The sequence below is a fragment of the Argopecten irradians genome, chromosome 10 (genome assembly GCF_041381155.1).
Source record: "Argopecten irradians isolate NY chromosome 10, Ai_NY, whole genome shotgun sequence".
Taxonomy (NCBI): Eukaryota; Metazoa; Mollusca; class Bivalvia; order Pectinida; family Pectinidae; genus Argopecten; species Argopecten irradians.
Genome location: NC_091143.1, coordinates 36,282,362 through 36,292,348, shown reverse-complemented (window position 1 = coordinate 36,292,348; position 9,987 = coordinate 36,282,362). Strand labels below are relative to the sequence as shown.

Here is a 9,987-nt window from a genome sequence, read left to right as displayed (position 1 = left end):
TGTAAACTCGTGTAAATTTTGTTAAAACTAATTATAATGTTGTGACACAACAAGATTTTTGAATGTTTCTAATTTTCATCACATTTAAGTTCAGTTCACCATCATCAGATGGTGGGCTATTCAAATCACCATTGTCCATGGCCGTCCTCAGTCCGTCCTTCCGTCAGTTAACAATTCTTGTAAATTCTTGTTACTATTATTTGTCAAAAGCACTTCAGGAAGCTGTCTCATGTCTCACATTTAGATTCCTTAAAGGATCCTAGTTGTGTATATTGTATTTTAGGACCGATTGGTCAACAATATGGCGGACAGGCAGCCATCTTGGACTTTTATATTTGAAGTTTGTTACCGCTATTACTCAGAAAGTACTGAAGGGATCTTTCTCAAATTCGATATGTTTAGGCTCCACATAGGTCCTAGTTATGCATATGGCATTTTGGGACATATCCATCAGCAAGATGGCCACCAGGCAGCCATCTTGTATTTTGATATCAGAAGTTTGAAAAGCAGAGAAATTATCCCGCTTTCCATTGTCAGACATAGATCATTCTTTTGGTGGGCGATTTCTCGGTTAATGTATTACCAATCATTTAAGACAAATTTAAACAGCTAAACGCATCAAATTGAATTGTCCCTGCTGTCGTGGTCAAACGTGGAGAAGGTCTGCCCGTTATGGTAATACAAAGCATCGAATTTAACAGAACTTGAACTGTAAACCAATTAATTTTGTCACTCAACACGATTTTAGACCGTTTCTAAATTTCATCGCGTTTTTTTTATTGTTTTACCAGTCATTTAAGGAGCTTTCTTTAATTGGTTCATTTTGTTCTATGTGCAATGGTTCTATTTCAAACAAGCCTAAAATTATAAAAACTGATTACAGGTCTCATTTCATTCCAAATTTGAAATATTTCAAATTTTACCCATTTTCAATAACAACAACAAAATCAGTTTCTTTACTTCTTAAGTATACAAAAGAGACTCGTCCGAAAGAATTTTAAAAAAAGATCAGATTTTACATCAGATTCGATAACAATCATAGCATACTTCCTTGTGTACTTCGATTCGTCTGAAACATATTTTCAATGTGCTTTTAGTTTTCCGTTTTATCTATGTTAACCCACAGGCGTCTGCATCTGGTTTGGAAAAATAAAATAGCTTTTCCCTACTATATCATATAGTAGGTGTAGGTTATTAAATTTTTCCAAAACCAAATGCAGACGCCTGTGGTTAACCAGATTGGAATACACTTGTACAACTGTATGATTATCAGAATATGAACGCCACTGACTGACGTCATTATGTTTATCATCCACCTGGATTGGCTTCATTATGGCCCATTTGGCTACATTTTATTGTTTAAAGAATTTTTAATTGATATATTTTTTTAATAGGTAATGAGTTTGTTGCTTTGAATGTAATGTGGTCTACATTGTAGTTCATTTGAAAAATCGCATAAAATTGTTTTTACAACATCGAGTTCAGACTTACACGATACGTTTCCGGAGAAATCCTGCACTGTCAGTTTGTAATTTGTACTCTCGTTTCCTACAATAAACGTTGAATACTGAGCATGCGCCCTGATGCCGTCCCAGGCCTGTAACTCCACACGTAAAGTTCTCTGAGTATTGGTCAGGAGGTACAGGACATCATTGCCTATAAGATTAACGGAGATTAATATCTATTCATTAGTTTCTAATCAGTCAATTTTCGTTAATGTCCTCTTTACAGATAGGTTCATAAACAATGTTTTATATGTAGATGGAATGAGTTTCAATTTATTACAAGTACAAGGAAAATTAATCATAACATTTATTTTTACAAATATAAAGATAAAGTACGTTTATATAGATATTCACACTACAAAAAAAATAATTTACCACTGATCAAATAGGACGTTCTAATTATAGATAGAGTTGCCCAAACCAACCGTTTGAAACGTCTGTCGACATATAAATCGAACAGAGTTTGTAATGTAATTTGTTGCCTACCTATCCAGAAGTCTCCGTTGAGATCCCCGAATCCACTTTGGTAGTCCGACCAGTTACGGTAGAAGTCAGCATTGCCGAGTGTTCGTTTTTGTATAACCTTCGTGAAATGAGAGACTAGCATTCCTTATTTATATTTTACATAGTATACATATATTGGGCGTTTTTTGCAGTTTACATAATATATACTGCAGTGTATTTATTTAACAATTAACGGATTGTTAGATTGCATTTATTGGAGATATAAATGCAATTATATCTCCAATAAATGCAATCTAACAATCCTTTATTGTTATATTTACATTTTACTTTCTAGTTCAAAGTCAAACATAATTTAGATGCAAGTGAACATTTTAATTTCCCGCATCAGACATTTAACTTCAACACCCAAGTTCAATATGATAAAAATATTCCCTATGAAAAATTGAAATGAAAACAAAATCTAAATGTTTTTCAATAGCTTTTCAATTTACTTTCATTTATCCAGACATTTAAAAGATATTTTTATAAGTTTCATAACCATACTGGTTCATTCAACTACAATGTCAATTTTCCCGCGCGGACTAACATGGTGTCAGTAAACAAGAGTCACATCCATTTATGTAGATATTACTACACCAAGTCTAGGCTGCATTTATTGGCTCATAATGCAGATCACGATTATCATTAGAGTAATGGGAATCGCTGTTGCAAAATGTACATAATATTAGTTGCATTCGTGGTTGCTATTATGAATATGAAAGACAACGAAATTGTTCAACACAATAGTAGCATAAATTGTTACAAAGAACCATGGATATTTCTGTCCGCGAAAAAATATTCAAACCACGAAAGAAAGTAAACACGAATATGATTTCCATGTCACAGTAAGCGATACCAGGATAGTTCCGATTGGAGGATTGGAATTCATATTATGCTATAACTGTTGAAATAAAGCGTCATTCAACAGACATGTATATACGTTAAGGATATTGCACCTCCGTTTTAAGTAAACAAATATCTACATATTGAAAAATCTTCAACTACAGTTGAAATTTATTTACCAATATATAATATGCAAGCTTCTCTACAAAGAATGTATAAATTTTAAAACTTAAACAGGTATAGACCAAAGCTGTCCTCGTTTTTATAGTACATTCAAAGAAAATGTCTCGGTTTTAGTCCTACCGATAAATAATTCAATCAGAATGAAATAAATTAAATTGCATCTTATACTGTTAATCACTTTATATTCGTGAGACACACATTTTCGCGTTATTTTGCTAGAGCTTGAACGCGAAATGTTTCGCTAATAATTGTGTAAAATGTATAATATGAAAACATAAATGTCAGTAAGAACATTTAATAGCGAATTTATGTATTCACGAATATGATGAAAATAACTATGACGCGAAATACTGTAAACCACCTTTCCGAAACGGCTTTTATTTTTTTTTAAATAGGAATGTAAAACGAGATCGATAATTTTGTAGAGTCACGAAAGTTATTAACGTATCTTTAATACTACACTTATCATCATCATCATCTGGAAAAAGATAGAATGATTAAAATGTTTATTTTCATAACGCTGGTCGTCTATATTTCCCGCCGTCGTCCTAAATACCGCGCGGTAATTGAATATCACTGCACCGGACGGCAAAACTGCGAAGTGAATCTTCACTGTTATATATTACGAATGATATCTTTATGTTTGGTGGTGTTACCACATTTGGGACCATCGATATGTATTTTCTTTTGCTATTAATGTTTTTAAGAAACCTTTACATTTTTAAAACAGGTTCGCGAATAATAATATTCGCGGATTTTAAAACTATCCAGAAATACCTATGATGTTAATGGTAATTCGCGGAGACAAACTTTCGCGAATTTACTTGGGTCGCGATATTCGCGAAAAAAAACGCACACGAAAGAAAGTTGGTTTACACTATTGTACGCGCGAAAATAAAAAAAAATGAAATAAGATGATAACATATAACAGTAAGGCCTATACTCACAGTCCATGGTCCACCAGCCGTGTCCACATCGCAGAATAATGTTTGGACGTCTCCACTTTTCAAAGTGATACTGTATATACCAGAAGGAGATCCGATGGGAAGTTTACCACAGCTGTTTAACTCTGTAAAAAGAAATTATGAAATAGGAATTACCTAAAAACATCATTGTGATTCCGAAGTAGGACACATGGCATATTCGATAGTGTCAACAAAATATCCGAACTTGATACATCATCAATGCACATATCATGCACAGTCATAATAATGTCCCAGTTGACACGACTAAAACGTCCTGCTATGTTATTCCGTCTTTTGATAATACCGAGTTAGCTTTCTTGCGGGTAGGTATCGATTGTTACGTCATTTAAGTAAGCATTGAACGCCTTTCTATTGGCATTCATAGTCCAAATGAATGCCAACTATATAAAGGCAAGTTCGATGAAGCGCGCAAACGCTTCATGTTGGATTTGCCTATGTTCAGTTTGTATTCCTTTGGGCCATAAATACCAATTGAAAGACGTTCAATACTTATAAATGTATTAACATTTGGTTTCAATTTTATGATTAAATCTCAAAGGATTCTGCATCTTTCGTTATCGTCAAGGATGAAAAAGCCATTTGAACAACCATTTTCTGTGATCGCTTGTACGACAATTATGACTTTACAATGATAATGACGTCATAATAAGCGGCTGCGGTTCATAGACTATATGAATGCAGATTGCGCTTGGTAAGGTTACATAGTGGGACTTACGTTGTTTTCTCCGAAAAGTATGACATTACGCTCACAAGCAAATGACGTCAGAATCAATACCTACCCTCAAGGACAGATAACTCTGTAATATGCAAATACAGAACATCTTTTTTCGCAATGTTAACCAACTTATTTTCTCGTTGACTTATGTTTACGTGTTCATACCTAACCTTTTTTCACGGCGATATGATTTCGCAATTAAGATTAATATGGTTAAACTGTATCAACTCTGTACTGAAAAAAGTAGGTTTACAATGATTTTCACGAATTCTTATCGCCTGTTAAAGTGCATGCAGAATTAAGTTGTTTTTCAGTATTTGTTTTACTAGGAGGCGACACCATTATCTGTCTAGAAGTCATTTGAGCAACAATTAATATTACAGCTATCGTCTTACCCGTGACTTTTGAGTAGTAAACTGGTGGTGTCGACACACCTGCGTTGTCTTCCTCACCAATAGGTCTAGAAAAGGTGTCGCACGTCATAGTTTCCTCTTCATATGAAAAGGAGAGGCAGTCTTCCATTTTACAATAAGCAGCACATTTTATCGCGTAAGGGATTCCAATGTTAGAACTTAGTCTATATGAACTGAAATCATGTTGACCTACATGCAATATTCTGGTAAACAATTGACACTCGGTGTTGGCTTCGGCATCCAAAGAAAGCATTCCTAATATGACAACGAGGTCAGCTATTGCACCCATCGCATCGTTAAAGACTGGTAAATCTCGAATATCACTAGAACTGCATTTAGGTATATGGTTCACTTCAACGCCTATATAATTACTTCATCCAAGTTATGATGTCGAATTTTCGTGTTTTCATTGGTAAATTGTTACAAACGGGCATTGTCTACCCTTTCAACTCTTTATCATATATTTGTTACTATCATCGCTATATATGTACTCCATACTTGTAAATATAATACCTGTAACTAGCCAAACTATTGTCCTACAATAATCGATTTTGCTGAAGAGGTTTAATGACAAATGCTTTATCTCTCGTATTGTTGATATAATATGAATCTCTATTTTTGATGCCATCACTTTTGATAATAGCAGGATGTTTTATTCTATCGACAGGTATTTATTTTGCTACAAATAAGGACGTCCTCACTCATCTGTATTATTAATGTATATGGTGAGTGTACATGCCGTGAATGCCAATTGAAGTCATCTCCGTGCGTCACTTTTCGTATCAATCTAATAATTGTTTCATCTCCGTTGTTAATATGCAATTTTATCAGTTTCAACAGCCATCAGACCAACACAGAGAATTGATGTTCAATGAAAATGATCTGATCGATATTACTGTAAGTAAATATTGTATGATTTTAAAGTTAAATGAGTCGTAATTTTCATACTCACGAATCAAGAAGGGCTTTTAAAGGCCCACTACCTTTCCGAAACGGCTTTTAATTTTTAAAATGGGAATGTAAAACAAGATCGATAATTTTGTAGAGTCTTAAGAATTATAAACTTACCGTGAATACTACATTCATCATCACCTTCTGAACGATTTGATTAAAATAAATAAAATGTTTATTTTCATAACGCGGGTCGTATTATGTTTCCCGCCTTCGTCCTAAATACCGCGCGGTAGTTGACTATCACTGCGCCAGACGGCAAAACAGCGAATTGACTCTCCACTGTTTTCATATATTTACGCAGGAAATCTTGCATACGTTTGGTGTCGTAACCTTATTTTAGGTCATCGGTGTGCATTTTCTGATGTTATTAATGTTTTTTAAGAAACCTTTATATTTTGCTCCGGAAAGGTAATGGGCCTTTAATATGTTACCGCCAAAAGGTTTTGTGTATTACAGTACTTACAATGCATAAGTTTCAGTTTTACAAGTAGAAATCAATAAATTTACAGGTACAGTGCAATGAACTGAGTACATACACTCAGACCATGAAGCCAAATTTTGGTATTCAATATCATTTCACATTTTCCCAGTGTTATTATAGTAATTGTAAAGTGATTTATACAGGTATGTATCTATCGTAAAACACATTAGACATAAAACAAGAATTTAACAGTGCACCAGTTGTTCTGTGTTGTAACTTAAGCTGATAAGACATCATACATGTTTGTCCATTTCAAGAATTTCCACAACGTAATTCACCAAACATGATGGATTTAAATAGATTACAGAAGACAAAATAAAATGTCAAGTTATTTTTCCCAGTTATGGCACATATAACGTTAAACTTAACGTTTTCCGCGGTCGATTAGTATCCGCGAGAATGAATCGCCGTTTGATTAAAAGGAAAAATCGCGAAATTAAATCGTGAATAAGTCGTTTAACTTGAAAACGCGAAATCATGTCTCTTTTCAAACATCAGCTTTTCTCTGTCACTTTATGTTTCGCTTATGATTAATTGAGTTAGTTACCTATGTGTAACGATAGACTAGGGATTATTATTCATGTTTAGCCATGTTCTCAAATGATGCCGTAATTGATTTGTGTACTGTTGTATCATATTTTTGTTTCGAGTTGACATCTCGATTACTTTTTTTGTGTCAGGAGACTTATTGTTTTTCTCTATATATATAGATATTTTATAAAAGAGTGTCTGCAGCCAGGGCTATGTAAACAATCATGTTAATTTATTTATTGACATGAAAGTCTCTTTACAAATACCCTCTATACATGGATGTCAAATAATTATACAATAGATTGTTAATTTTTATGCATCAAGAGACAAATGGATACATAAATTGGAAATTCGTTGTTGACAGCCAGTAAACTGTAGCCTGCATTTACCAATGAAACTGTTTCATCGAAATTGTGTATGATCTAATCGTTTTACATATAGTTTTTTGCTTGTCCGTGATCTATTGCTTTTCCAATTGTTCTTTGCTCCAGTCAATATCGATTGTCATTAAGAAAAGAAGTGGTTGCTCGTACACAGCCATATTTCCCAACCTGAATTTCAGGTCAGGAAATCTTGACCTGAAATTCACCTGAAATTGGCCAGAAATTCTGGTTAATTTCAGGTAAAATTCAGGTCAAGATTTCTTGACCTGAAATTCTGGTTAATTTCTGGTCAATTTCAGGTTAAGATTTCTTGACCTGAATTTCAGGTCGACTTTCAAGAGAAATTCTGGTCAATTTCAGGTGAAGATTTCTTGACCTGAAATTCTGGTCAAATTTCATGCGAAATACTGGTGAATTTCAGGACAAGATATCTTCACCTGATATTCAGGCTAAGAAATCTTGACATGAAATTCAGGTCAAGATATCTTAACCTGAATTCTTGGTCAAGATTTCTTGACCTGAAATTCTGGTCAATTTCAGGTGAATTTCAGGTTAGTTTTTTAACTGAAATTCTAATCAATTTCAGGTCAATGATTTTGACTGAAATGCATTGAAAAATCAGCAGGGTTTCATTATAAAGAGGAAATCATTGCAAAAAGATGCGAAGTTATTTGCCCAAACGTGAGTTAAACACAGCAGTTTAGGGCAAAAAGAAGTAACAGTGGGAATAACAACAAAACGATATTAAGGATCAGCTGATGTCTTATAACAGAGCATTTGGTTCACAATTTGTTTTGATTTATGCTGTAACGAAATTTGTATTGTTTTAACATAAATAAGATTATCGGCAGATAACTTATTGAATCTTGGCGTTATGCAAATATAGAAAGAAGTAGGCGTATTTGTAAGTTTTGCGACTCTTATCTTGATATTAAAGATGAATACCATTTTATTCTTATCTTTAAGTACGACAATTGATCTCCTGATTTAATTTGTGTATAAGGCAACAGAGTAGAAAAAAATCGTTAATGTACTGGTACTGGTGCTGCCCATTCTCCACTGCAAAAGAGCAGTGTCCGCTATGTATGTCAATTCTATTTGTATGATATTCAAATATCTGTACAAATTAGGTGAAACCCTTAATATAATGGAATAATTTGAACTTCAAAGTGAATGTTATAAGGAATGCGGATTATCTCTTATCCCTATACACTATAATAATACGTTTGATCATATATGATGCAAATATGGTTTTGTGAATGTATTGGAATTTACCATTGCAATGTAGCAGTATCAGTTTGTCCTCATTTAATTGAAAGTATGCAAACGTTGAGATTTCTCTCGAGATTTATGCGCTGCATGTTTTGTCCATTTTTTGGTACAAAGAAATCGCTTCAGTTTCTTATACGTAGAGATAAAATACGGGATAGTATAACCCCATGATCACATAGTGTTGTAAGTCATGATTTAGTGATCACCAAGGTAAAAAATTTACGTATGAACTTATGAATGAGAAGTATAACATGGAATCCACATATCTGCTATTTCTCGAGCATTTATTAAGACGTTTGGTATTCACACTATCTTATACCACACATCTACCCATGTCATGTACTGTATAGATCTGACACCAGGACATGCTTTTCTATTGTTCTAATAACGCGATAACAAACATTAAAATAACAGTGATTTTCCGACAACAAACATGCTTTGTTTTGTGTCGGGTATTTAATGGTCCGTTTAATGGTGGGAACAAAGATACCATCCCGGTCTATCTAACACTAGCAGGTTAATTAACAAAGAAGGTTAAGTGGTGTATCGAAATAACATGTCCGGTCACAGGCACTCGTGGCGTTTTTCAGTACACTTGATCTAAAAATAAAGAATATTAAGTATACTGACATAAGACGCGAGTACCTGTGGTTAAGTAAGTAATAAAACATTATCATGTATTAATATAAGCACATATAATAGAAAATATCACGTTTGAGCAATATTTTTTGGTATAAAGCCAAAAAAAGTAAAAAGTAAAAAACTACGACATATCAAAACTTTTACATAAAACTTCTTCTAATTCTTCGACAGTTTAGAAGTTCTTACTTATGCCTTAGTTATAAACGAAAAATAAAAAGCGGGCAGATCTACAGTCTAACCTTCATAATTAATTTCTTCATTGGTGACCATTCTTTAAAAGAATAACATTTGAAATAGAATATAAATTAATTCATAACTTAGTCTTCTATATTTAATTCTTGTGTAAATGACCATGTTGAATCCAGCAAGTTATTTTTTTCATTGAATTAATAAATACGTATTCATCCATTCATATTGCAACATAATATTCTTTTAATAATATTGTTATGTTTTCATTTAATTAATTAATATGTATTCACCCATTCATACTACACCATAAAAAATCAATATTTTAAAAAAGAATATAGTTATCAACTTAATAATCTCCTACTTTTTACAACTTAAACTCCCTAACC

The 9,987-nt window shown here is 33.3% G+C and overlaps 1 protein-coding gene across 1 annotated transcript; it reads right to left on the bottom strand.

The window, feature by feature from the left end:
* Positions 1–1,855: 1,855 nt before the first annotated feature.
* LOC138332683 (fibrinogen-like protein A) lies at positions 1,856–5,639 on the bottom strand. Its single transcript, XM_069280673.1, has 4 exons — positions 5,132–5,639; positions 3,983–4,104; positions 1,992–2,088; positions 1,856–1,860 (listed from the first exon to the last, which is right to left on the bottom strand). The coding sequence occupies exons 1-4, from the start codon at positions 5,436–5,438 to the stop codon at positions 1,856–1,858; spliced, it is 531 nt and encodes a 176-aa protein (XP_069136774.1). The 5' UTR covers positions 5,439–5,639.
* Between the last annotated feature and the right edge of the window lie 4,348 nt (positions 5,640–9,987).